This window comes from Podarcis melisellensis, assembly GCF_964234715.1.
Source record: "Podarcis melisellensis genome assembly, chromosome: 8".
In the NCBI taxonomy this organism is placed as follows: Eukaryota; Metazoa; Chordata; class Lepidosauria; order Squamata; family Lacertidae; genus Podarcis; species Podarcis melisellensis.
The window spans coordinates 6,212,847-6,240,705 of NC_138540.1; the positions used below are offsets into that span (position 1 = coordinate 6,212,847).

Here is a 27,859-nt window from a genome sequence, read left to right on the forward strand (position 1 = left end):
CAGGGGGCGTGCCTTGGGCCCTGGCCTCCATAGGCTTCCGACAGGGCCAAGCCCCCTGGAATCCTTTACCGGACTAGCCTTTTGTTGGTTGTTATATAAAATTTCTTTTTCCCATACTGAGATTTTTTTTATCAAACCCCTTAATGTTATTATCCTTCTCAAATATTGTTTTTAATTGGAAATATTCTAACCAATTCACCCCCCCCTCTCTTTTGATTCTTCAAATTTCTTTACTGTTGGGCAAGCTTTGATCTCTTCTACGAGTTCCCTATATGTTAGCCAGCTAGCTTTCATATTGCTTCTATGCAAGGCTGATGACTCTATAGGTGATAGCCACCATGGAGTTTTGGCTGTTACTATTGTTTTATTTCTTTCCCAGACTTCGAATAGGGTCTTTCTCACCAAATGATTAGTGAATCCTCTATGTGCTTTTATTTTATCGTGACCCAGGTAGCCATGCCACCCGAAAACTTTGTCCCAGCCCTCCAGGTCTAAGATTTCGGTATCTGTCAGTAGCATCCAATCTTTCAGCCATGCAGCCTCAAAATACAGCTTGAGGTTTGGGACTGCGAACCCGCCCCTTTCTCTCGGCTCCACCAGTATTTTGAACCTTACTCTTGGCTTCTTACCTTGCCAGATAAAATTAGGTAGATCCTTTTGCCAACCTTTAAAACATTTTGTCCCGATAATTATTGGGATCATCTGGAAAAGGAAGAGCATTTTTATGAAGGATATCCTTCCCCATAAGGACAAGTTCAATTTATTCCATTTATTTAGATGTCCTTTTATTTCCTTCCACTTCTTCACATAGTTATCCTTGTACAAATTTGTATTTTTATTTATGATCCAGATCCCCAAATACTTAACTTTCGTGGTCATTTTAAGGCCTGTTACTCTTTCCAATTCTTCCTGTTCCTTTACCCCCATATTTTTTGTTAATAATTTAGATTTTTCTTTATTTAACTTAAAGCCTGAAACTCCTCCATATTCAAACAATTTCTTTAGTGCTTCTGGTATACTTTCTTCTGGGTTTTCTGTAGTCATGATTACATCGTCCGCAAACACTTTAACTTTATATTGTCTATTACCTAGACTAATCCTCTTGATTTTTGGCTCCTTTCTTATTGCTATTAGGAGTGTTTCCAGCATCATAATAAACAAAAGTGGGGATAGAGGGCATCCTTGTCTGGTGCCTCTTTCAATTTGGAATTCTTCAGTTATTTCATTGTTAATTATTAACTTAGCTTTCTGGTTCTCATAGATCGCTTTAATACCATTCGAAATTTTGTTCCCAAGTTTCAAACTTTCCATAGTGTGGACCAGAAAATTCTAGTCCACACTGTCAAGAGCTTTCTCCGCATCTACCAGTAACACTGACACCTTCTTACTAGGTTTCATATCAATATATTCTAGAAGATCAATCACTATTCTTGTATTACCGTATTTTTCGCACCATAGGACGCACCGGACAATAGGACGCACCTTGTTTTAGAGGGGGGAGAACAAGGAAAAAAAATTCTTCTGCTCTCTGCCCAGCGCCCCTTCAGCGAAGCGGCAGGAAGCACTGCGCAGAGAGTGGGAGAATTTTCCCCCTTTTGTTATCCCGCTCTAAAACAAGGTGCCATTTAAGGTGCATTCAGGCGACTACCTTGGAAGCCTGGAGAGCGAGAGGGGTCGGTGCGCACCGACCCTTCTCACTCTCCAGGCTTCAGGTTCCTTTCGACCTGCTCTTTGGGGCTGGCGGGGGAAGCCCACCACCAGCCCCAAAGAGCAGGTCAGGGAGCAGCGGCCATAGGCGCGCATCACCTCTCCAGCCGGGAGAGGGTCGCGGGGGGCTGCTTTAGCCCCGTGCGTGCTCTCCCGGCTGGAGAGGTGACGCGCGCCTATGGAGGCTCCTGCCATAGGCGCGCGTCACCTCTCCAGCCGGGAGAGGGTCGCGGGGGGCTGCTTTAGCAACGTGCGTGCTCTCCCGGCTGGAGAGGTGACGCGCGCCTATGGAGGCTCCTGCCATAGGCGCGCGTCACCTCTCCAGCCGGGAGAGGGTCGCAGGGGGCTGCTTTAGCCCCGTGCGTGCTCTCCCGGCTGGAGAGGTGACGCGCGCCTATGGAGGCTCCTGCCATAGGCGCGCGTCACCTCTCCAGCCGGGAGAGGGTCGCGGGGGGCTGCTTTAGCCCCGTGCGTGCTCTCCCGGCTGGAGAGGTGACGCGCGCCTATGGAGGCTCCTGCCATAGGCGCGCGTCACTTCTCCAGCCGGGACGGCGCGCGCGGGGCTAAAGCAGCCCCCCGCGACCCTCTCCCGGCTGGAGAGGTGACGCGCGCCTATGGCAGGAGCCTCCATAGGCGCGTGTCACCACTCCAGCTGGGAGAGCGCGCACGGGGCTAAAGCAGCCCCCCGCGACCGTCTCCCGGCTGGAGACGCGGGGCTGGTAATAAGGTTATCCACCCTTCGCGCCAATTCCCTCATTTAATTCACCTTTTGCTCATCTCTCCAAACCTCATCATTCATCCTCCACTTCCCTCTCGTATGTTTTTTCAAGCTTATGTGTATAGTAACTGGATTATGGTCTGGGAGAGATTTATTCAGAATCTCTGCTTTTACCAAGCTCAATGTCAATTTTTTCAAGGCCCAAATTGCGTCTATTCTCCCTCCCGATTTTTTATCTTCAGAAAAATAGGTAATATCCTTCTCAGTGGGTTGCTTCAATCTCCAGGTATCGAATAAATTAAGATTATCAGTCAACTAGAAGAACGATAATGGTAGTCTGCCTGAGTTTGATTTTCCCTCTCTCTTGGTTCTATCCATTTCAATAGATATAACTCCATTCATATCTCCCATCATAATTATCTTTCCATTCTCAAATTCCCAAAGCTTCTCTTCCAATTTTCTGTAAAATTCAGATTTATTATTATTTGGAGTATACACTCCTGCCACTATTATCTTTTCTTGATTTATTTGTATTTCTACTCCTACTATTCTACCTTCCTCGTCTTGAAATATTAGTTGTGGACTTAACGCTGGTTTTACATAAATTACCACCCCTCTTTTCTTTTCCGCTCCTGCGGCTATAAACTCCAGACCCAAGTTCTTGTTTTTTAGTACCCGTATATGATTTTTAGATACATGGGTCTCTTGTAGACATATTATATCCCATTTTCCTTTCTTTAAGGTACATTCTACTTTGTTCTTTTTCAATTTACTGTTCAAACCATTAATATTCCAGGAAATACACTTAAAGGCCATACACTTTTATTAAATTTATATGAACTACTTTAAAATCAGGGGTAGTTGGTAAAGAAAAAGAAAAAGAAAAAATAATAATAATATAAGGGCACAAAAGGTAGAAGTCGTTATAATAATTCTAGCTTTATCTTGTTTCTTCTCGCTCTTGGAGCCTTTCTCCTCCCAGCTCCTCCCAGTACTTCCTCCCAAAAATTCTGGTCTCCTCCACCGATCTAAGGGTTCTTCTTCTCTCTTTATATGTAAAGGTAAGTCCTTCAGGAAATTCCCACCTAAACAGAATTTTATTCTTCTTCAGCGCTGTCATTAAGAATCTGGAATTATCTCTCCTCTTCAACAACCTGGTTGGGATCACCTTCATAATCTCGATTACTTTGCCCTCTATACACAAGGGATCATTTCTATTCTTTAATAGGATTTTTTCCCTGAGTAGCCTCGAGTTCAGAAATACTAAACAATCTCCTGGTCCCTTTTTGTTTCTTGACTTGTTCACCTTAATCCTAAATATTTTTTCAATGTCCAAAAGTAATTCATCTCCCTTGATCCCTAACCAATCCGCCAGTTATTTCAATAGTTTTGTTGAAATTTCTTCCTCCTGGTTCTCTTTAACTCCTCGGAAGCGCAACAACATCTCCTTTTCCTTCATCTCAAGGACAGCAATTGCATCCAGGGTCTCTTCCTGAACCTTCCTCAGTTCCTCAGTTTCCTCTTTGTTTGAATCTCTTTGATCCGCCTGAATTTTTTTCATGGCTTCCTCTTGTTTTCATGACTTATTCTTTATCTCCTGCACCATCTTGTCTAGCTCTTTGTTCTTTGTTGTCAGTTGGTTCACTTGATTAGAAAGGTCCATTATTAATGTGGATTTTTTCTCAATCTTAGTGTCCATACTCTCCACTTTTCCAACTGCTTGCTTGAAGATCCGGAAGGGTTAACACCAGCAGGGGGAGCCCTGCTGATACACATCAACTAGGCACTCCCCCGGGGTCACCGCTCGGGGGGCATGCCTTGGGCCCTGGTTTTGGACGGGGCCATGCTCCCCAGAATCCTTTACCGGACTACCCTTCAATATCCGGGGGAGGTGATGGCGCTCCTCTCCCCAGACATCTACATAACAATACCCATACCAATGCCTAACCGCCACTCGAGCAAAGCTCGCCGCCAATACCCTCAGACCTGCAACCAATCCCTAATCCCCACAGATCTGTCAGCCAACCAAACATCGTTTTCCTCATTGGAAATATGCACGCCATCCTCGCAGTAGAGGGTCACCTTGCTGAACTGGATGTTGGGGTGGTCAATGACCCACCCACCCCCAGCACTGCCACTCTACGCGCCACTGAGCGTTCCAGGATCTTTCTGGATTTGTTCATAGCAATAGGGCATCGGCAGTCCCTCCAAGTGCGCCTTTCCAACAGTGATGACCAAATTATGACTAAATTTGGGGAAGAAATCCTCCGATCATCAAAACCATCGAAAATGTTCCACATTAAGTCCACGCTCTTCCGGTAGGCCAAATCATTTCCATCCTGCTGAATAAGAAGGGCATCGGGTGGGCCTTTCATGGCGGCTCTAGCTTTTACTGCTGGCAGAAATTCCGCCCAACGCATTCCACAGCGAGTGATCCAGGAGATTTCAACATGCTTTGGCAGATCTAACCCACACCCCTGGCCACGGTTGACAGCACGGTTTCTGGTCCAGTGGACGTTACTATGGCCTATGATCCAAACGCGCACAACCACGTCACCTAAAAGGAAAAGAGCATAACAAGGAGGGGTCAGGGGTGATGAAAACAGTCATAAAGGCCTCCGAATGTACCCTTTAAAAGCATCTGACTTCCATCGGCACCAGATCTTTTATCCTTTCAGCCAGTAGGTGGCTGCCCCGATCCGAATGAGTGGGCCAGAAATTCAGCTGGGGGAAACCACAAGCAGCAATTGCCTTAGGCATAACGCATGTAAACTTATGTCTTGTAAGGCAGGAGCCATCTGCATGTATAAAAAATGGTCCAGGGGTATTTGGTCTCATATATATAAATTGTCTTGCGTCCTTTACTGGGCGTGGCCCTTTCTTTTGAGTTGCTATAAGCCGAATTAGGGCCCCTTTACCTAGCTGATCAGTTTTTGAGCTCCTAATATGGCGAACTAGATCTGAGCGAGATAATGTCACATTCTTTAAGAGGATCCCACGTGCAACAGAATCTGGCTGGTCGTCGCAAACCACTTCGCATATTCACAAGGCGCCGAAAAAGGTGATGGAGTAAGCTGCTGAAAATAGGTGCTAAAGAAAGGTGCTAAAGGTCTCAAAGGCTGCACATGCTACCGAGCATCCCATGGGCATGGCTTTATCTATAAAATATGCCCCTTCAAATTTAAAACCCAGCCAACGGAAGTCGTTCGGGTGAACTGGAAGAAGACGAAAGGCAGACTCGATGTCACACTTAGCTAACAGGGCTCCCCTGCCGAATCTCTGAATAAGCTTTACTGCTTGGTCAAAGGAGGCATACCTCACGGAACACAGTTCCTGTTGTATTGCATCATTAACCGAACTCCCCCTTGGATAGGAAAGCTGGCCCGGGATGACACGGCCGAGGATTCCCAAGATCGCGCGGGGCTGGGAGCCAGAAGCCCGCAACAACACCTCCTCCCGAGGTCGGAAGTGGCTTTCCGAAATGGCCTTCGGAAGGTAGTTTTGATGTGGAATTGAGCCGCCTAGTTTGGGTCTCAGTAACTAGGGACCCAGGAGGCCACCCAGATCAATTCCCCTATATTGATCAGTGGTATAATGTTTGCATGAAAAATCCTCCATGGATGAAGAAGTGCAAGGGCGACACCTGCCAGATTTTAGCAGTGAAGCAGGAGGCCCGGAAAAAAACATAGATAAACCCAAGCCTCCAGCCCCTGCTAAGAAGATATACAAGGGCCACCCAGAAGAGGAGGATTATCTCCTTCTGCCTTCATATGCCCCTTCGGCCAGGATTGTGCCATCACCTCCAGTCCAGCCACCCGCTGCAGTCCAATTATTACAAGCTCCATCTAGCATTCCGGATGTGCCCTCCTTGCCAGCCCCAGTGCTGGTACAAAATCAAGCCCAAATTGCCCAAGTCCAAGCCCCCCAGGAAAAGGAGGCCCTGGGAGCTGTGGGAGGAGCCGAACCTGGAGAAGTGGCCGCAACTCCAACCCGGGGTGACATCAGCAACTCTGTAGGCACTCCAGACACTGAGAGAAAGTCAGGCCTGTGGGCAGTTATGGATGCAAGAAGTGATACTGGAAAGAGGTTAGTAATAAAGATGACGGAAAGTGATGCAACAAGCCCCCCCCCAATGCCACTTCCATCTAAAGGAGGACATTACCTTCGTAACAAGAAGGGGGGCCAAGCCCCGATGTTCCCTTTGAGAGCCGTTTTGGGACCCCAAGAGCCCGGGCCCACAGATGATCAGGGCCGCCCCACCAGTGCATGGCCCATAGGTTCTGTTACCTTGCAATATGTGCCATTCACTACTACAGTGGTGCCTCGCAAGACGAAAAGAATCCGTTCTGCGAGTCTCTTCATCTAGCGGTTTTTTCGTCTTGCGAAGCAAGCCCATTGACGGCTTAGCGGATTAGCGGCTTTTAGCGGCTTATCGGCTTAGCGGATAAGCGGCTTAGCGGCTTAGAAAAAGGGGGGGAGGAAAAAACCCCCGCAGGAACTCGTAAGACATTTTCGTCTTGCAAAGCAAGCCCATAGGAAATTCGTTTTGCGAAGCACCTCCAAAACGGAAAACTCTTTCGTCTAGCGAGTTTTCCGTCTTGCGAGGCATTCGTCTTGCGGGGCACCACTGTACTGACCTGCTAAACTGGAAAACCCATACCCTGCCTTTTTCTGAAAAGCCTCAAGCTATGCAGGACCTAATGGCCTCACTCAAGGTAACCCATCTGCCCAGGTGGCAAGATTGCAGGCATCTTCAACGCTGAGGCAAGGAGAATAGATGCCACTGCAGAGCAAAACCAAAGGGGGGAGGTGCCACCAGCAGAGCCAAACTCCTATGGGTGGGTCTGTACTCGGTACCCCCTTGCAGTTTCAAACTGGCTTGGACTGGCACCAACTGGCCTCAACCGGTTCAAATGGGCCTAGACCTGCTCAAACTGACTTGGGCCATTTCAAACTGGCCTAGACCTGTTCCAACCGGCTTGGACCAGTTCAAACCATCCTAGACCTGTTCAAACCGGCTTGGACCTGTTTCAACCGACTAGGACCGGTTCAAACAGCCTAGACCTGTTCCAAGCAGTCTGAGCCAGTTCCAACCAGTCTGGGACAATTCAAACTGGTGTGGGCAAGTTGGAACCTGCCAGGACTTTCGCAACAGGTTTAGGCTGGTTCCAACCAGCTTCGACGGGACCCAACTTGTATGAACTGGTTCTGACAGGTCTGGACTGGTTCCAAGCGACATAGTCCTGTTTGAACCAGCCTGGACCTGTTCTAACCATCTTGGGCCAGTTCCAACCCACTTGGAACTGTTTAAACTGGCTTGGGCCATTTCAAACCAGCCTAGACCAGTTGAAACTGGCCAAGACTGGTTCAAACCGGCCTCAGCCGGATCAAACTGGCTTGGACTGGTTCAAACCGATCTGAACAGCTTCCAAATGGCTTGGACCGGCTCAAACGGGCCTAGACAGATTCCGACCAGCTTGGACCTGTTTCAACCAACCTGGACCAGTTGAAACCAGCCTAGACCAGTTCCAACCAGTCTGAGCAAGTTCGAACCTGTCTGGCCCAGTTGAAACTGGTATGGGCAGTTTGAAACCTGCCTGAACTTTTCTCCAATTAGTTTGAGCTGGTTCAAACCGGCTTGGACCGGTTCCAACTGACTTGTACCGTATCCAACCAGTACGAACTGGTTCCAACAGGTTTGGGCTGGTTCCAAGTGACATAAACCTGTTCCAAGCAACCTGGACCTGTTCCAACTAGTCTGAGCTAGTTCCAACGAGTCTGGGCAAGTTCAAACTTTGGACCGGCACATACTGGCCTCAATCGGTTCAAACCGGCTTGGAGCAGTACAAAGCAGCCTAGTCCTGTTCAAACCTGCTTGGACCAGTATGAACCGGCCTGGACCGGTTCATGCTGGCCTAGACCTTTTCAAACAGGCTTGGACCGGTTCCACCCGGTCTGATCAGGATCCAACTAGCTTGGACCTGTTCCAACCTGCTTGGACTGGTTCAAAACAGTCTAGATCTGTTCCTGTGTAAGCTAGTTCCAACCGGTTTGGGCTAGTTCAAACTAGTCTGGGCAAGTTGGAACACGCCTGGACCTTTTCTAACTAGTTTGGGCTGGTTCCTACTGGCTGGGACCGGATCCAACTGGTATGAACTGGTTCCAACAAGTCCGGGCTGCTTCCAAGTGACACAGAACTGGTCCAAGTGGCCTCAAACTGTTCAAACCGGCTCGGACGGGCACAAACTGGCCTAGACGGGTTCAAACTGGCCTAGACCAGTTCAAATCAGCTAGGACCGGTTCAAACTGGCCTGAACAGGTTCCAAGCGGCTTGGACTGGTTCCAACCAACCTGGACCTGTTCCAACCAGTTTGGGCAAATTTCAAATGACCTGCACCTGCTCCAACCTGTCTGGGCCAGTTCCAACCCACTTGGAACTGTTCATACTGGCTTCGGCCAGTTCAAACTGGCCTAGACCGGTTGGAACTGGCCAAGACCAGTTCAAACTGGTCTAAACAGCTTCCAACTGACTTGGACCGGTTCAAACCAACCTAGATTGGTTCCAACCAGTCTGGACCAGTTCCAACTGTTCTGGGCAAGTAGGAACCCACGGGACCTTTTCCAACTGGTTTGCACTGGTTCCAACCGGCTTGTACTGGATCCAACTGGTATGAACCTGTTCCAACTGGGCTGGGCTGGTTCCAAGCGACATAGACCTGTTCCAACTGGCCTGGAGTTTTCTAACCAGCTTGGGCCAGTTTCAAATGACCTGCACCTGCTCCAACTGGCCTGGACCTGCTCCAACAGGTCTGGGCCAGTTCCAACCCACTTGGAAATGTTCATACTGGCTTTGGCCGGTTCAAACTGGCCTAGACCGGTTCAAACTGGCCTAGACCGGTTGAAACTAGCTTGGACCGGCACAAGTTGGTTTTGACTGGTTCAAAGCAGCCTAGACCTGTTGCAGACGTCTCAGCTAGTTCCAACCAATCTGGGCCAGTTCAAACTGGTCTGGGCAAGTTAGAACCTGCCTATACTTTTTCTAACTGATTTGAGCTGGTTGAAACCGGCTTGGACTGGCTCAAACTGGCCTAGACCTGTTCAAACCGGCTTGGAAAGGTTCCAACCGGTCTGAACAGCTTCCAACCAGCCTTGACCGGTTCAAACCAACCTAGACCGGTTCAAACCAGTCTGAACCAGTTCAAACTGGTCTGGGCAATCCACCACAACCTTTTTCCAACTGGTTTGTGCTGGTTCCAACCTGCTTGGACTGGATCCAACTGGTATGAACTTGTTCCAACTGGGCTGGGCTGGTTTCCAAGCGACATAGACCTGTTACAACCGACCTGGACCCAATCTAAGCAGCTTGGGCCAGTTTCAAATGACATCCACCTGTTCCAACCGGTTCAAACCAGCCTAGACCTGTTCCAAGCAGTCTGAACCAGTTCCAACTACTCTAGGCCTGTTCAAACTCGTCTGGGCAAGTTGGAACCCACATGGACTTTTCCCAATTGATTTCAGCTGGTTCAGACTGGTCTGAACCGGTTCCAACAGAATTGATGGTAACAGGGTGCTGGGGCACTGAATGTGGACTTTTCACTACCGCATTTCCAAATCAGGCGACGGCATTTTGATCGCGAACAAAGGGAAATGAATCTCTGAGAATCTGGTGAGTAGCACTTCACAAGGGACATAGCGATGCGGGGGGAGTGCTGAACAGCTTGTAATTCAAGCACTCCACTCGGCTGTATGATAGCAACTTTCAAAAGGGCTTTCTCAGGGGACTATGGTGTCAAACTGACCCCAGAGACTTTGAGAATGCATTGTGAGCTGAATTGGCCAAGCCAGGTTGCGTGGCGAGTTCCCGCCTCCCACCACTAGGAAGGACACATGACGCTGTTATTTTAAGGTTAATGGGCTAAAATTGGCCACAACTTTATTGGTTACAGGTGATGAGCAGTTTTGGCTTAGGCATTGGTCCTATCCAACAATCTGGCTTCGGCCTGCTTGCTTGAAGACCCGGAAGGGTTAACACCAGCAGGGGGAGCCCTGCTGATGCACATCAACTAGGCACTCCCCCGGGGTCACCGCTCGGGGGGCGTGCCTTGGGCCCTGGCCTCAATAGGCTTCCGATAGGGCCAAGCCCCCCGGAATCCTTTACCGGACTAGCCTTCAATCTTCGGGGGAGGTGATGGCGCTTCCCTCCCCATACATCTACATAACAATACCCATACCAATGCCTAACCGCCACTGGAGCAAAGCTCGCCGGCTTAAATCTAAAGGATTTAGAAATATGGTCAAATCTGAAGCTTTCATTGCTAGGCCGTATCGCTGTGATAAAAATGAATGTATTGCCAAGAATGTTGTTTTTGTTTCAAACATTGCAAATTTTGGATAAAATGGACTGTTTCAAGAAGTGGCAGAGAGATATTTCTAGATTCGTCTGGCAGGGCAAGAAGCCTAGAATAAAATTTAAAATACTAACTGATGTAAAGGAAAGAGGTGGATGTGCCCTGCCAAACCTTAAACTTTACTATGAATCAGCCTCATTTTGCTGGCTGAAAGAATGGCTGCTTCTTTAAAACACAGACATTTTGGACTTAGAAGGTTTCAACAATGTATTTGGGTGGCATGCATATCTGTGGTATGATAAGGTCAAAGCACATAAAGCATTTAAAAAACATATTGTCAGGAAAGCATTGTTTAATGTCTGGACAAGATATAAGGACTTACTTGAAAACCACCCAAGGTGGTTGTCACCGATGGAAGCGAAGGCTCAGAAAAAGCTCAATATGGAGGCCAAATGGCCGAAATATTGGGAAATTTCGGAACAAGAGGGAGATAAATTGAAACTGCAGAGGTTTGAAAAACTAAAAAACAAAGTGAGAGATTGGCTTCATTATTATCAAATAATGGAGGCATACGATTTGGACAAGAAAATTGGCTTCCAGGTGGAAAAATCAAAATTGGAAACAGAACTGTTAGATTCCAAAACTAAGACTCTGTCAAGGATGTATAATCTGCTGCTGAAATGGAATACTCAGGATGAAATGGTGAAATCTGCTATGATTAAATGGGCACAAGATGTTGGACATAACATTATGTTGGCTGACTGGGAACAGTTATGGACCACAGGCATGAAGTTTACGGCATGTAATGCCTTAAGAGAGAATATTATGAAAATGATATACAGGTGGTACATGACACCAGTCAAGCTTGCAAAAATATATCATTTGCCTGATAATAAATGCTGGAAATGTAAAGAGACCGAAGGTACATTCTTTCACCTTTGGTGGACGTGCCCAAGGATTAAGGCTTTCTGGGAGATGATCTATAATGAAATGAAAAAGGTATTTAAATATACCTTTCTGAAGAAACCAGAGGCCTTTCTCCTGGGCATGGTTGGCCAATTGGTGTTAAAGAAGGATAGAACTTTTTTTATGTACGCTACAGCAGCAGCAAGAATACCGATTGCGAAGTATTGGAAGACACAAGATCTACCCACCAGGGAAGAATGGCAGATGAAGGTGATGGACTATATGGAACTGGCGGAAATGACGGGCAGAATCCGAGACCAGGGAGAAGAATCGGTAGAAGAGGGTTGGAAGAAATTTAAAGACTATCTACACAAACACTGTAAAATTAATGAATGTTAGAAGGATGCTGGAATGAAGTTATGTGGTTTTAGCAGCAATGTTATAAAGGAGTATGTAAAAATGGGTTGTTCACAGGTGAGAATGTAAAGTTACAATATATTAAGATAAAGGATTAAGATAAAAACAAAGATGGAGAGGATTTGCTGAATTAACTAACTGAAGTAGAATACAAAAAAGGGAGGTGTGAGGAGGTCAAGGAAATAAGTAAATGAAAGATATGTTATGGAAAAAGTGATTTGTTTTTAATTGTTTTTATTTTTCAGTATTTTGTATTTTTTGTTTTATTGTTATTATTATTTTCTTATCTTTGTAATCTTATGAAATTTCAATAAATATTATTTTTTTAAAAAACAAGAGGGTTAAAAGCAATTTATGAACAACAAGAATCAAATATAATAATAAATAATGACACGACTGATTATTTTAAAATACAGAAGGGCACCAGACAAGGGTGCCCACTTTCACCATTATTATTCATTTTGATTTTGGAAATACTAAATCAAGAAATCAGACTGGATCAAGAAATAAATGGAATATCCCTAGGGGAGAAAATATACAAAATAAGGGCATTTGCCGATGATTTAGTGTTAATGGTGGAAAATCCAAAGGAAAGCATAGCAAAGGCTCTAGAAAAAATGGAAAACTTTGGAAGGGTCTCAGGTTTTGCTTTGAATAAAGAAAAAATGAAACTAATGGTAAAGAACATGGGAGACCAAGAGAAAAAGGAACTGGTAGAAAAATTTGGATTACAAATTGTAAAAAAAGTGAAATATTTAGGAATCCAAATAACAATGAAAAATATAAATTTGTTTGAAGATAATTATAAAAAAATTGGGAAGAAACAAAAAGAGAAATGGAAATTTGGACAAGATTGAATTTAACACTCTGGGGTAGAATTTCGGCTATTAAAATGAATATTTTACTAAAACTCTTGTTCCTTTTTCAAATGATTCCCATAATAGGTAAAGATGATTGTTTTAAAAAATGGAAAATGGACCTAACAAAGTTTATATGGCAAGGCAAAAAGCCACGGATCAAACATAAATTACTAACCGACATAAAAGAGCGGGGAGGCATTGGACTCCCAGACCTGAGACTATATTACGATGCAGCATGCTTTAGTTGGATCAAGGATTGGATCAAATTGGATAACAGTGACATTTTGGTTTTGGAGGGATGGAACAACAGATACGGTGGGCATGCCTATCTAATATACAACAAAGTGGCAGTACATAAAGAATTTCTCAGTCATGTAATTAGAAATGCATTATACAAGGTCTGGGTGCGACATAGAAGGTTGTTAGAACCGGAAACCCCCTGGTGGGTCTCACCGTTAGAAGTAATATCGGTTAAAAAGAAAAATATGATAGGAAAAATGGCAACATACTAGCAGCTCCTAAGGGCCAATTAAAGCTGAGACCATATGAAGAGGTGACCCAATATTGTACCACATGGTTCCAATATCACCAAATTGTCCAAATATTCAATCAGGATAAAGCAATAGGATTTGAAAAAGAAGAATCAAAATTTTGAAAAGTATTATTACAAAACTCAAAAAAGAATATATCCAAAATGTATAATTTATTATTAGAGTGGGAATTAAAGGCTGAAGAAGTAAAAGAAGTTATGACTAAACGGGCATGTGATATAGGATATGTAATTCGGCTGGACCAATGGGAGAAATTATGGAAATATGATATTAAATTCATGGCATGTTACACAATCAGAGAAAATTTCATGAAAATGGTGTACCAATGGTACTTAACTACGGGAAAAATTGGCTAAAATTTACAAATTAAAATCAAATACCTTGTTTTTCGCTCTATAGGACGCACCGGACAATAGGACGCACCTTGTTTTAGAGGGGGCAGAACAAGAAAAAAAAAATTCTCCGCCTCTCTGCCCAGCGCCCCTTCAGCAAAGCGGCAGGAGGTACTGTGCAGAGAGGGGGAGAATTTCCCCCCTCTTGTTTTCCCCCTCTAAGACAAGGTGCCGTTTAAGGTGCGTTCAGTCACCTTTATGCGGCTACCTTGGAAGCCTGGAGAGCGAGAGGGGTCGCTCTCCAGGCTTCAGGTTCCTTTCGACCTGCTCTTTGGGGCTGGCGGGGGGAAGCCCACCACCAGCCCCAAAGAGCAGGTCGGGGAGCAGCGGAAAGGCGCGCAGCGGAGAGGCTCCTGCCGTAGCCTCACGTCACCTCTCCAGCCAGGAGAGGGTCGCGGGGCTATGGCTTCTTTAGCCCTGCGCACGCTCTCCCAGCTGGAGAGGTGGCTTGCGGCTAAAGAGGCTCCTGCCATAGCCGCGCGTCACCTCTCCAGCCGGGAGAGGGTCGTGGGGCTATGGCTTCTTCGCTCCATAGGACGCACACACATTTCCCCTTCATTTCATTTCCCAGTAAGCTTTAACCTTACTACAAGGCCACCACATATGATAAAAAGAACCTTCTCTCTCTTTACATTTCCAACACATGTTTGATTTAGATTTATACATTTTTGACAGTTTACTTGGTGTTAGATACCAATGATATGTCATTTTCATATAATTTTCTCTTAAGCCATGTTGTTGTTTAGCTGTTTAGTCATGTCCAACTCTTCATGACCCCATGGACCAGAGCTGCCAGGCACGCCTGAAGGGAAGTATTGCTTCGTTCTCCTTCTGCACATAACTGCGGCATTATGGGAAGTCTTGCTTCTTGCTTCTTTTCTCTGGCATTCTGGGAAGTCTCACTCATAAGCTTTTCTCTGCTTCTGCACACACTGTACGAATCTGTTCCAAACACCAAGACATTCCCTCCTTGCTCAGTTCATCTTAAGTTCATGATGACCTGTTCTCAATGCATAGCTGACCACCTCTACGGAACTCGATTGTTATATTCTTTCATGTTATGATCAATCATTAGTAATTGTTTTAGTCATGCTATATCAGTCTTTAGTTATAATTTAATTAGGAAGTTTCATGACTGTCTAAGTTCCAGGCCCGTTTCCCAGCCTTTAATCTATTGGTGATTAATATTTATATGTAACTCCCGCCTTGTACTTATGTTAACCAATCAGCAACAAGTTGCTTTGTGTTTGTATCAACCAATCAGCCACAAGCACACCTGTGGCAATGTTTGTAATAATCAATAAAAGAGAGTTCCCGGGGCTTGCCCCGGACACACGCCTCTCACATGACACCTACTACTCGTCTCCCGTGATTTTCATTCCTACACAGTGCTTAACAGCAACTTCGTCCTGAAGCCTCCGGGTTCCCTCTGCCTCTGTCCGAGTCCTTCTGCCAGCTGCCTGGGGTCATTCACAGGCCGACATGTCTCTCTCTTTTCTCATTTATGGCGCTTATATCCAACCTGGCATCTCAGAGCAGTCTCGAAGGGGTTTCCTATCTAATCAATAAAATGACACTTAAACAAAATCATAGAATTGTAAATTTGGAAAGAATCCCAAGGTGCATCTAGTCCAATTGCCTGCAAAACAGGAATCCAATTCAAGAATCCCTTGCAAATGGCCACCCAACCTCTGTGTATAAAAAACCTCCAAAGAAGAAGAGTCCACCACCTTCTGAGGGCGTCTGCATTGATATCCTACTCCAAGGAGCTCAAGATGACAACCTGCCCCAGGTCACCCAGTGAGCTGCATAGCTGAGTAAGGAGGTATTTGAACCCTAGTCTCTCCCAGGGCTTCCCCTTCTGGGAAACAGCTCTTCACTTCACTCACAGAAGCTGCTCAGTTCTGCTCCTGATGAGCAGTGGCTGGTGTGGTTTAAAAAACACACAACTGCAAGCATTCTATGATGTCACAGTAGGGGGTTTGCAGGCGCTGGGCAACAGAAGTTGGCATGAGTGTTACACAAATCTTAAGGTGCACACATAGCAGACACGCACCCTAGAGAAAAAACAATCCTTCACCATTCAAAAATTATAAAATATTCCCTGGAAAAAAGACACTTTGAGTTCACAGAGCAATCCTGAAACCCTCTTAAGGACCCCAGATATTTACTCTGCAGTTGAAGGAAAAACCTTTCCCAATAGTTCTTTTCACTTACAAATCCTGCAAAACCTATAAGCCTCTCACATAAATAGGGGTAGATCTGTGACAATGGATTCAAGAACTGAGGTATTTACCATTTCAAGGGAAAGGCTCAGACTGGTCAGGAAAGGGCAACCAGCAAACATTGTCAGGTATCATGACAAGAGACAAGCCAGGAGACAAGACTGCCTCTTTCTGTGATGCATGTATGATGCTTGTTGGGTGGGCAGTGGTTTTCAACCAGGGTGCTGTGGCACCCTTTGGTGCCTTGAATGATGGTCAAGGGTGCTTGGTCAAGGGTGCTGGGAGCAACACTGGCCTCTGTCCCTCTCCCTCCTCCCAATGCCTTCTTGCATCTCTGCCTCCAAAGGTTTGCGCAGCTGTTTGTTGCAGCACCCCTGGCTACAAGCTCCCCAGGCGAACGGTCCCTCTGGAGCTGGCCAGGGGGTACTTCCCAGGCCCCCGTGGGGCAGCGTGAGGAGGCACCTCTTTTTGGGGAAGGGGCAGCAACTGCGGGTGTCCAGAGGACTCCTAAGGAGAGGGGAGAGGAGAAGAAGGAACACTCCACAATGGAAGGAGTCAGAAAAAGGACGAGAGGCTGCCAGCTCTGCTGGCAAGGGGTGACATAGCTGGGCTCCGGAGCCTCACAGAATGTAGTTGGTCAAGGGAGCCGTGGACTCAAAAAAGTCCAAAGCCTCTTGGGCTAAGGGAAACCCATCCAGATTGAAGGGCGGGGGGTATAAAAAATAAATTATTATTATTATCTTTAAAAGTTCTTACACACACTTGTCTTGGTTCCTCACCAGTGGCGTAGCGTGGGTTGTCAGCACCCGGGGCAAGGCAAGTAATTTGCACCCCCTAACCCGTGGATTTGCGCCCCCTAACCCCCAGATGTTGCGCCCGGTGCGGCCGGCCCCCCCTGCACCCCCCACGCTACGCCACTGTTCCTCACCTCCATGCAACATGTAAGGTGAGAAACTCTGTCACAACAGTAAAATTAAGATCTGCCTTGCTTTGACTGGTTCCTGCCGCCGCTCATTTTTCTCTGACCCATCATGGATTTAGCCCCAACCCCAAGAAACCAGTAACTGAAGGAGGTGGGTCATGGGAATTGAAGCGCATGCTTTCTGCATACAACACACCCCTGCCAAGCAGCTCCATCTCACCTGCCCCCAACCCCATACCACCCTCTCTCCTCAAATAGACCGGGGCCACTGAGTCCTTCCCAGCAATAGAATTAGCCGTTCTGGAAGATTCCTAAAATGTTATTAATCCAGAGTTCAGAATTCAAAGGTCCCAAATATAAAATAAACGTTCATAAATGTACATGTCAAACACATAAGTAAGTACAGGGGAGCAATCCTGTCAGCTTCTTTAGGAGACAACAAGAGTCTGCAGGATACAAATAATAGAAAAAGTATTAAACTGTACATTTCAAAGAATATATATATATATATATGAATGCCATGCAACGCTAGGGTGATTGATATATATATATAGTATTTATAGGAACTCAAACACTGAGATCCTGCTCTGTTCCAGTAACAAGAAGCCGAAAGCACCAGCCTGAAGATGACGAGTGAGACCTCGTCGAAACGTCGCCTTGACACCCCAACTTTTACACGGGAAGACACCCGAGGACACCAAAACCTGCATTCCTGTACCCGTGAAAATCTACGAAAGCATATATATATATATATATATATATATATATATATATATATATATAATAATAATAGAATAGATATATAATAGATATATATATAATAGAAAAAGTATTAAACTGTACATTTCAAAGAATATATATATATATATTCTTTGAAATGTACAGTTTAATACTTTTTCTATTATTTGTATCCTGCAGACTCTTGTTGTCTCCTAAAGAAGCTGACAGGATTGCTCCCCTGTACTTATGTGTTTGCCGTGTACATTTATAATAATAATAGTAATAATAATAGTAATAATAATAATAATAATAATAATAATAATAATAATAATAATAATATTTTTATTTATACCCCGCCCTACCCAACCAAGGCCGGGCTCAGAGCGGCTTACAAGCAATAATAAAAACAAGATGAATGATTACAACTTTAAAACAAAAATAAAATACAACATTAAAATAATGGAACATTAAAATATTAAAATGTAGCCTCATCGCAGGAGGAGAAGGAAAAGAAAGAAAGGGGGAAAAAGAGAGAGAGAGGGAGGGAATCAAATTGGCTCCAAGCCAAAGGCCAGGCGGAACAACTCTGTCTTACAGGCCCTGCGGAAAGAGATCAGATCCTGCAGGGCCCTGGTCTCATGAGGCAGAGCGTTCCACCAGACCGGAGCCAGTGTTGAGAAGGCCCTGGCTCTGGTTGAGGCTAATCTAACTTCCTTAGGGCCTGAGACCACTAAATTTATGAACGTTTATTTTATATTTGGGGCCTTTGAATTCTGAACTCTGGATTAATAACATTTTAGGAATCTTCCAGAACGGCTAATTCTACTGCTGGGAAGGACTCAGTGGCCCCGGTCTATTTGAGGAGAGAGGGTGGTATGGGGTTGGGGGCAGGTGAGATGGAGCTGCTTGGCAGGGGTGTGTTGTATGCAGAAAGCATGCGCTTCAATTCCCATGACCCACCTCCTTCAGTTACTGGTTTCTTGGGGTTGGGGCTAAATCCATGATGGGTCAGAGAAAAATGAGCGGCGGCAGGAACCAGTCAAAGCAACACAGATCTTAATTTTACTGTTGCGACAGAGTTTCTCACCTTACATGTTGCATAAGTGAGTATCTTAGTTAGCTATACTAAACTCTGTCTTTATTTTATCTGCCTGCAAGATACAAAAGATGTGCCTGCTTTTTAAGCATGTTAACTTTTTAAGCATGTTAACTTTGTGGTTTTTTTAATAAATTTTTTAAAAAAGAAACTTTCTTTTGTCTTATGTGCCAATCTGAGGGGAAATCTAAGTCCAACACCTGACTACTTGGTTCCGCTATACCTGATGAATTTCTGCCTGCAAGTTTGTGGAAGCAGCTTGCAGAGTGGGGCAACCGGTAACAAAGGAGCATAGTCTTCTCCCTTGGACTGTGCCTCCTGGTGCCCTGAGATGGAGTGGAGCAGCATTACCATTTCTGTTGCGTTTTGTTTTGTCAAAAAGTAAATGGCTGCCGGCCTCCATTCCAGAAACCTGACCCAGCTGGAGGGTAAGGGCAGGTGAGGGAGGGGCGAGTGGCCGGAGCCCCTTTAGTACAACAAATTATATAACTTTTACACGGGAAGACACCCGAGGACACCAAAACCTGCATATATATATATATATATATATGCTTTCGTAGATTTTCACGGGTACAGGAATGCAGGTTTTGGTGTCCTCGGGTGTCTTCCCGTGTAAAAGTTGGGGTGTCTAGGCGACGTTTCGACGAGGTCTCACTCGTCATCTTCAGGCTGGTGCTTTCGGCTTCTTGTTACTGGAACAGAGCAAGATCTCAGTGTTTGAGTTCCTATAAATACTGTTGAGGGGGTGTGGTGTATAGCCTCCAATGTTCTGGGCAGAGAGGAAGTTCCCAGGCTAGTGTGCCTTTTCTTCTTTTGTTCCTTAATTACTTGAGGGATATCTTGAGTGATTTCTTGAGTGATATCCTGAGTACCACTTAGGTGGGTCATTAGGTGTGGATTAGTTGCTAAAGTCTTTGTGTCTTGACCTCTTGAACTTTGTGAAGAGTTTTTCTGAGAAGATGGCTGTACTGCACTTAGTTGTGCTCTGGCTTGGCTTCGTGTGTAGGGGCGAGCTGTGGTTTTGTGGCCTGTGTCAGCCAGATCTGTGTAGGGATTGCAGGGGGGTGCAGCATCCGGAGGTGCCACCATGGTTTGGCTACTGGATGGTGTCTGTAATTTATCTGTGGAGAGGGTCTGGGTTTGGGTCTGGTGTGGTTGATTGGTGATGGCGTTCTGTGTGCCTCTGGATCTGGTGTCAGTTTTTGTGGGGAGGGCTAATTTCCAGATGTCTGGCAAGCGGGATGTGTCGTCACGCTTGTTCATGTTGTGAGGGTGTTTCTCTATCTCGATGGCTTCCATGATTATTCTCTTGTGGTGATGTTCCATGTTAAAGAGCAATTTGGATATCAAGATATCCCTCAAGATATCTTGAGGGATACCTCAAGTAATTAAGGAACAAAAGAAGAAAAGGCACACTAGCCTGGGAACTTCCTCTCTGCCCAGAACATTGGAGGCTATACACCACACCCCCTCAACAGTATTTATAGGAACTCAAACACTGAGATCCTGCTCTGTTCCAGTAACTAGAAGCCGAAAGCACCAGCCTGAAGATGACGAGTGAGACCTCGTCGAAACGTCGCCTAGACACCCCAACTTTTACACGGGAAGACACCCGAGGACACCAAAACCTGCATATATATATATATATATATATATATATATATATATATATATATATATATATCACCCTAGCGTTGCATGGCATTAACATTGTTCTAACCACTAGGCCACACGGACTCTCCTAGAGCCTTGGCACTGAGGCCGGGAATTCCATCTTCTCAACTGCCGTTGCCTAGCAACGGAGCTTGTGAGCGTTTGAGGTCCCTGAGCATCCCGAGGTTGGAGGAGGTGGCCTGAGGATGGCGTCCCGAAGACTCCTGGAGGTAAGTGCAGGTTGCCATGGCCAGGGGACTTAACTCTGGAACCTACTAGTATGAACTTTATTAGCTCTATGAGCTCTGGCCCAATGGTTGCCAGTGGTTTGATTCGAATTAATTTTATAATGAATGATTTTAGAGTGTTGTGTTGTACTGTTTTATTGTTGTTAGGGAGGGTGGGATATAAATAAAATTTATTATTATTATTATTATGGTCGCAGACCAGGACAAAAAAAGAAAGAGCATATAAATAAAGTAGCAGTTAGGATTATTTTTTAAAAAACCGATAATTGTTAGAGCAAATGAGGACCAAGAAACAGGCATAGGATAAAACATCTGAATAAAATACAAGATTAAACATGGATAATGGATGGATAAAAACTGATAATTAAAACAGATAAGAACTAAAAAACAAAGACACGCAGTTAAAACAACTGTAAGAGCATAAGAACTTAAAAACTCGCAGTTAAAACAACTATAAGAGGCTGCAGAGTAGAAGCCTCTGAAATAGAGGGCACTCACAACATTAGAAACTGCTGCGCAAATATGGTTAAAACAGACAATTGAAACAATGTACAACAATAAATTTAGAAATAATTTGTTGTAGTAAAGGGGCTCCGGCCACTCGCCCCTCCCTCACCTGCCCTTCCCCTCCAGCTGGGTCAGGTTTCTGGAATGGAGGCCGGCAGCCATTTACTTTTTGACAAAACAAAACGCAACAGAAATGGTAGTGCTGCTCCACTCCATCTCAGGGCACCAGGAGGCACAGTCCAAGGGAGAAGACTATGCTCCTTTGTTACCGGTTGCCCCACTCTGCAAGCTGCTTCCACAAACTTGCAGGCAGAAATTCATCAGGTATAGCGTAACCAAGTAGTCAGGCGTTGGACTTAGATTTCCCCTCAGATTGGCACATAAGACAAAATAAAGTTTCTTTTTTAAAAATTTATTTAAAAAACCACAAAGTTAACATGCTTAAAAAGCAGGCACATCTTTTGTATCTTGCAGACAGATAAAATAAAGACAGAGTTTAGTATAGCTAACTAAGATACTCACTTCTAAGAACAAAGACAGAGATAGGATAGTTTCAAAATCCTTCAGTAGATCCGCATTACAATGTCAGCAGGAATCTCCATTACTTTTTTTAAAAATGATATTTTATTAGATTTTAACAGAAAAAGGTTACAGAACAATAAACAGAAAAATAAAAAAGCACAAAAAAATACAAAAACCAAAATTTAACATAATAAAGTAAAAGAAAAATAAAAAAATAAAAATCCCTCTTTTCAGTTTCTTAAGAAAGGAATCTCCATTACAAAGAGACACAGGATGGCTGCCAGCAAGGTGGTACGCTAACAGCCTGGCAAATCACAGGTTGCAGAGCGCACTTTCTCAGCCATTCTTAGGATCTTTATTCCCAGGTAATTAAAAGACCGATAACAACACTAGGTGGGTGTGAATAGCTGGAGCCCCAGGTGTCAAGCCCCCAAATCAAACTAGAGAACTTCCTTCCTAAGATAACAATTTACACATTTGGAGACTGTCGGTCTGCAGGGTTAAAGCAACAGACCTCTTTCCCATAACTCTTGTGGCTTTTTGATTATCCACCATACTCTGCTCCTTTCTTGACCAAAGTTTGAAATCCTTAACTTCACTACACCCTCCCCTCTAAGATGAAATTACAGGGTTAAGTCCCTAAATTTCATCAAAACAAAGTATGTACAAACTGATGTAAACATTTCCAGCTTGAGTGGTTAAGCAGCCTTTTAAAGGAAAAAATCACTAGCAGCACACTCAAACTGATCTTCCCAAAACTAGGGGGGTTGCACAAATAACTCATCGTGGGTCAATACCGCAGGCACAGTAAAAAAGCTGTGAAATAACAAAAAACTTCCTAGCCGATGTTCTGGACAGGATAGACAAGGATAACACATCAAAAGTACCTGTAGCCTGTTTGTACCCTTCTAGGAAGTCCAAGTGCACAAAGGCTACCTGTGTTCGACTTCCAAAAGGAGTTAACAAAGAAAATTCAAGTTCCACATACATTTTCACAGTATTAACATGATGTTCTCTAAAAGAATTAGGCACCTTTGGGTATTTCTCTTGATAAAGCACAGGACTTACGGTAGCTTGGCCTCAGATGTACTAAGGCCAGGCCAGTAAACGACTTGCTTAGGGGGGAGACTGGTAAGATTTAATGTTACAGCCCAGTCTCCTTTCTCAAAACTTTGAGTCACTATTTCCAGATCAGAAAGACCTTTTTGTTCAGCAGTGGGATGGTCTTTCTCTCAGGGCAACAATTCTTTGCTCAGGTGCACCTCAGGTTGCCAACTTCTCTCATCGTCCTGTTGGAACAAAGTTTCTCCTAATCCTATTTGACTGGCATTGGTTTGCATTTCAAAAGGACGCTGCTGGTCAGGGCTAGACTCACCCACAAACTTACTAGGGCTTGTGTTAACAACTCAGCGGCTTGCTTGAATTGGTGTAAGAGCCATTCCAGTACACACTGGATTTCTGCTCCCAGGGATTTGATGTTTCCCAAGCCCAATCTGAATCCGAAATCATTCACTTCTCCTTGAGCAAACTGACATTTATACATTTTAACGGTCAGGTTTGCATCTTACAATTGGGCCAAAGCTCTCTGCACATGCTTAAGGTGTTCTGGCCATGACTTAGAAAAAATTAACTCAACTTCTTCCAATCCCTCCCATCTCCCTCTGAGCGTGGACAAAGGATTTTCTAGGAGCTTGCCAAAACCTGGCTGGTCTGACAGAAACTCTGGGTTCCTTGAGTAAATCTCAACCAAAATTCCTAACAGATTTTGAACACAGAGGTGGGGTGGGATGGAATCCCAATCAAACCTGAAAACACTTTTACTCATAACATAACCACACTGTTTCCTAGGACTAAAGTTCTGTAAAGGACCCACCAAATCCCATTTCTTCTCCACACAAACATTTGCATTACAAAACATTTTTTGAAAAACAATAAACATATTGACTGGGTCTTTATAGTTCTTGAACTGTGGATAGAAAAACTCTTTTTCAGGCACAAAAGGGCTAAACTCTATTGCGCAAAGAGACTTTTCTGCAGTTTCTAAATGACCTAGGAGAGAGTGACCAAATCTCTGCTTTACTTCAAACGCGGCCAAATCTCCCACCATGGCAGAGGACTCAAAACTCTCCACAGTGGCTTGGCTGGGCTGGGCTGAGCTGGCCCCCCTTTCTCTTCTTGCCTCTCAGCTTTTGGCTGACAGGACACGCTCTTGCATCTTTCACAGTCTGCGTCGCTAGGGAACTGTAGATTTCAAAACCCCTTCCCCCAAAGTAAGGTTTGCACAAACTTGGGGTTCAGGGACTGGAACAAAGGGATCCCCCATAAAATCCTGGGAGGGAACTGAATCAACAGTTGCAGATTGGGGAATTAAATTTCCACCACTAGGATTACTCTTCCGAAAATCGGACTGGTTCAGCTGGGACAAAACTAAGTCTTTTGGCAGAGTCACAATATCAGAGTCTATGCTTCAAAAGGAAGGCACAACAATTCGATGAAGGTGAACACTGGGAGGTGTGCTGGACACTGAGGTGGGCCAGTTAACACCAGGGGTGGCAGTGCGTATTAGCCAACCCTCTTCCCAACCGATTTCTCAGGAACAGCAGTCACAGCAGTTCCAGTGGTTTTGGGAGTTATAGCATCAGGCGCCCAACCTTCACCCCTCCCATCTGGGATAAGGCTTCCCTCAGCCCTCAAACCTTGAGGTGTTGTTCCCCAGTTTCCCATCCCCTGTACCTGGGTGGGTAAGACCTTGATGGAAAAAGAGTTCACCGCAAGTTGTTGTTGGTAAACCTTAAATCCCAAATCGTTCCACACCAGGACAGGACTTTTGCACACCTCAGGATCATGTACTATAATTTGGTGGTTTCCATAGTACCCCTTATACGATACTGGAACAATGGCAGTAGGTTGAAAAATCTCATTCACACCATAGGGGCTAATCTTTAAGGGTTTAGCCTGCATCTGCATGGGCAAAACCAAATCTCTGGACACACTGGTAACGTCAGACCCAGTGTCTCAGAAAGAGTTCACAGCAATTCCGTTGATCTCAATGGGGGCTGTAAACTTTGAATTAGCCCACTTCAGATGAGGCACACTTGGACCAGCACCAGTTCTCACAGGTCTCACAATAACTGCACTTGAAGTGGCTACAGCTGGTTTGGAAGCTATAGCGTGAGGAGTTGCCCCACCCTTCCCCTCCAGGACCGGGCTTTCCTCAGTTCCTGATTTTTGCTGTTCCGCTTCCCAATCTTCCACCAGTCAATGGATCATGCGCACCCAGGAGTCAAAGTCAAAACTGGAGGCTTATTTTCACTTAATTGGGGGCAAACTGCTTTTACATGCCCAGTTTCTTACAATAAAAGCACAGTCTGGATCTCGGAGACAATTTAGCACGTTCCCCACCTGCTGTAGAGGAGTCTTTTGCAGGAGTAGGGGACCCCCTGCTTTGATCTTTAAAGGGAGGTCCCGGCCAGAAGCTGAAGCTGCCAGTCTGTACCCACCAGCCAGTCCCCTGTTGGCCAGATGAGAACGATTTAGTCTAAAAGATTCTGCGAATTCTGTGGCCTCCTCTAAAGATCGTGGACTTTGGTCAGCAACCAAACTCGCAGTTTCTGGAGACAGGTGGTGCATAAGTTGCTCTACTAGCATCAGCTGCCTAAGTTCTTCAAAGCCACACACACCTTCGGCTGAAAGCCAAAGTTCAAAGTTCTGGGCCATTTTCTCAGAATACACAGCAATGCTGTCTGAGGGACCAGACTTATCCCCTTTTCGGAAAGCCCTCCGATAGTTCTCAGGATGAAGTCCATGCCTTTGCATGACAATTTTTTTAAGCGCTCATAGTCATTGATTTGGGATGAGGGGAGATGGCCCATCAATTCGGCTAGGTCTCCACAAATTAGGGAGCGCAAAATTGGCATGTACATTTTCAGGGACACCCCCATATCTCGGCAGGTTACTTCAAAAAGAGTCAGATAACTCAGAACATCAGTGGGGAGGGGCTGATATTTCAGAAATGCCCTCCAGTTAAGGTTGCTCAAAGTTAGCCCGGAGGAGACTGTCTGCGATTTTCTCCTCGTGGCTCCTTGTGACTGTAGTCATACCTTGGAACAGGATGTTGAGACGCTTGTCCCTCCGGACGCAGGTGTTCCACCGCCGCGTATCCATGCGAGGGTCTAGGGAGAAATTCCTCCTCCTCCTCTGCAGCGTACTGCTCCACGAGTTTCCCAAGCTCTTACTGGCGAGTAGACCCATCCCGGGCTGGGCGAACGCCGTCTCACTGTTCTGCGAATGTCGCGCGATGGACGCTCTCGACGTTAGTCTCTCACAGACACTTCTTGCAGCTGCTGCCGCAGATCTTGATGCTCATAAGCCATCCAGCTGACTCTCGGCCCCATAAGAATGAACTGGCCCGTCTTTGGAAACTTATCATGGCACCGGTATCCACCTTGGCCTGGGTTTTGCACCCACTCAACTGCATCTCTTTGGGCTCTGCATAAACAAGATAGTTCCCTCTAGGACGTGTGGAGGCCATCCTAGCTTCCACTTCCTCACGAGGAGACAAGGGTTGGTTAACTGACGCCCCCCTCACTCTCTCCAAGTTGCAGGACTCTCGCCCACCCTTCCGAACAGTCCTTAGTTCGCTGGCATCCACCAGCTCTCTCTCCGACCCGGGATCTCCCCAAAACCAGGAGGCGGATTCCGCTCTGGGACTTGGAGGTTGGGGGGCGTTGTCTCCGAAGGAAGGGAACTGCCTTCTCCACCCGGACCCCATTCGTCCACAGTACGCAAAGTGTATCCCTGGGAAGCCCCGGCTTCCATAATTCCTGACTATCTCTATCCAAAGAAATATGAAACACCTGTACTACACAAAAGATTCGTGCCAATTTAAAATCAAAGTGCCTTTCTGCAGGGAAGTTCCATCCCACCACTGCCACCATGTAGTAAAGGGGCTCCGGCCACTCGCCCCTCCCTCACCTGCCCTTACCCTCCAGCTGGGTCAGGTTTCTGGAATGGAGGCCGGCAGCCATTTACTTTTTGACAAAACAAAACGCATCAGAAATGGTAGTGCTGTCACCACTCCATCTCAGGGCACCAGGAGGCACAGTTCAAGGGAGAAGACTATGCTCCTTTGTTACCAGTTGCCCCACTCTGCAAGCTGCTTCCACAAACTTGCAGGCAGAAATTCATCAGGTATAGCGGAACCAAGTAGTCAGGTGTTGGACTTAGATTTTCCCTCAGATTGGCACATAAGACAAAAGAAAGTTTCTTTTTTTAAAAAATTATTTTAAAAAACAGAAAGTTAACATGCTTAAAAAGCAGGCACATCTTTTGTATCTTGCAGGCAGATAAAATAAAAACATTGTTTAGTATAGCTAACTAAGATACTCACTTCTTAGAACAAAGACAGAGATAGGATAGTTTCAAAGTCCTTCAGTAGATCCGCATTGCAAAGTCAGCAGGAATCTCCATTACAAAGAGACACAGGATGGCTGCCAGCAAGGTGGTACGCTAACAGCCTGGCAAATCGCAGGTTGCAGAGCGCACTTTCTCAGCCATTCTTAGGATCTTTATTCCCAGGTAATTAAAAGACTGATAACAACACTAGGTGGGTGTGAATAGCTGGAGCCCCAGGTGTCAAGCCCCCAAATCAAACTAGAGAACTTCCTTCCTAAGATAACAATTTACACATTTGGAGACTGTCCGTCTGCAGGGTTAAAGCAACAGACCTCTTTTCCATAACTCTTGTGGCTTTTTGATTACCCACCAAAATCTGCTCCTTTCTTGACCAAAGTTTGAAATCCTTAACTTCACTACAAATGTACAACAATAAACTATCCCAGGGAGTTGACTCAGAGTCAGGGCTTTTCATGCCGCACTATTTTGAGTTGGGTGATGGTCTGCGCCTACAGATCTGTACACAGAATTTGGCGACCAACCAGGTCATCTTCTGCTCTTTGCCTAACAGCAAAAGGTCAAATTTTTGCTTTTGCGGGAGGTCGGTGAACCTCACCAGTAGGGGATCCATGATCTTACTACGTGCCTCTTCATAATAGGGACATCTAAAGAA

The 27,859-nt window shown here is 45.4% G+C and overlaps 1 protein-coding gene across 3 annotated transcripts in view; it reads left to right on the top strand.

Moving 5' to 3' along the window:
* LOC309376289 (uncharacterized protein) overlaps nt 1–27,859 on the top strand; it is a 96,047-nt gene that overhangs the window by 8,224 nt on the left and 59,964 nt on the right. Inside the window, exon 1 of one of the 3 annotated variants that reach the window (XM_081922528.1) lies at nt 20,616–20,745. The exons of the other annotated variants lie outside the window; for them this stretch is intronic. Coding sequence (XP_081778654.1) covers nt 20,722–20,745 — 24 coding nt within the window. The 5' untranslated portion in view covers nt 20,616–20,721. Of the gene's footprint in view, nt 1–20,615; nt 20,746–27,859 lie in introns of those variants that run through there. 3 annotated transcript variants of the gene reach the window in all.